At 43.7% G+C, this 1356-nt stretch overlaps 1 protein-coding gene across 1 annotated transcript in view; it reads right to left on the bottom strand.

The window, feature by feature from the left end:
- Positions 1-1356, bottom strand: part of LAMA1 (laminin subunit alpha 1) — a 165786-nt gene that overhangs the window by 133781 nt on the left and 30649 nt on the right. The window contains exons 3-4 of the mRNA XM_012558209.1: positions 973-1143; positions 664-776 (exon numbers count right to left, since the gene is read on the bottom strand). Coding sequence (XP_012413663.1) covers positions 664-776; positions 973-1143 — 284 coding nt within the window. The remainder of the gene's footprint in view (positions 1-663; positions 777-972; positions 1144-1356) is intronic.

Genomic DNA, 1356 nt, shown 5'->3' on the forward strand with positions numbered 1-1356 from the left:
TTGCTGTGGTGCTGGAAGCTATGCCACTTACTTTTCAAATACCAGCAAGGTCACCATGGTAGACAGCTTTCAGCAAAGCTTCCAATCTACGACAATCTAGAAAATTAGCCAGTGAAAAATCTATGGATCACAAAAAAATATTGTCCAATATAGTGCTGGAAGATGAGCCTCCTAGGTTGGAAGGCACCATACCATGGCGGCAACAATGGACTGGAGCATACCAATGATCATGAAGATGACACAGGACCAGAGAATGTCTCGTTCTGTTATATATAAGGTTGTCATGAGTAGGAGCAGACTCGACAGAAGCTGGCAACAAGCTCAAAAGGTAGGGGCTGGCTGTGTTGGGCCCCTAGTGCGTCTGTCGGCACCTGGCCTGGTGTAGTATCCTGAATGGAGGAATGTGTCCTACAGCATCTAAGAACATTAAACCATAGGGAAACAATTTCATTCGTCTTCTCAAAAATACCTAGGAATGATAAATGTGACACGAAATGGCACCACGGACTACTTACATACATCGCTTGACTTTACCTAGTGGGAAAACTGTGAGGCCAAAAGGTCAACATGTTGTTAAGAGACAAGCCAGACTTCCCAAAAGTCATCAGAAGGATACGGTTCAGTAGCATGTAGACATTCCTCCATGGTCCCGGTCTTACCTACCTGTCTCAAGTCCAGAGTGATGGTGACCCAGTGGTATTCTCTACCATTTTGAATACTGGGACTCTGCCACCAGTGATTGGTGCCATCTATCGCATTTGATATTGGATGTCGTTCTGTTAAAAGAAAACAAAAACATGCATCACTCTCAGTTGCTTTAAATTTGTTAGCATTTCTGAACAGTATAGCCTTTGGAAATGAATAGCATTAAAAGTGGACACGATGTTCATAGTCACCTAATAAAAGTCTGTTGTTCGCATGTCTAAAGTACAAATTGCCATCAGTACTTTCGATAGAAGATACGGCACTTGCCTTTGGGGTTGGCACTGTTGCCATCACAGATTCTGCACTGTGGATTTCGCACAGGGCGGCTGGGCACATGTTCCACGAGTTTGCAGAACATCTCGGGCCCCTTCTCGCCGCAGGTGGCATTGGTGCTGATGTGAGCATTGCTGGCAAGATTGAGAATGGCAGGAAACAGGCCTGAAAGGAAAAATTCACCACTTCAGAAAAACCATTTGAAATCACAAAATGGGATTACTCCAACTCACTTTGTAGGTGAAGCAAAATAGATGGTGCCATGTGTTGAGTGAAGGAAGTCTTGCACATACACCGTATATACGGTATACTTTCATTTCTATGAAATTCTACAACAGGCAACGCTAATCTATGAGGAAAAAACATCAGAACTGTGAT

The sequence above is a fragment of the Trichechus manatus genome, unplaced genomic scaffold (assembly GCF_000243295.1).
Source record: "Trichechus manatus latirostris isolate Lorelei unplaced genomic scaffold, TriManLat1.0 scaffold00146, whole genome shotgun sequence".
NCBI classification, from domain to species: domain Eukaryota; kingdom Metazoa; phylum Chordata; class Mammalia; order Sirenia; family Trichechidae; genus Trichechus; species Trichechus manatus.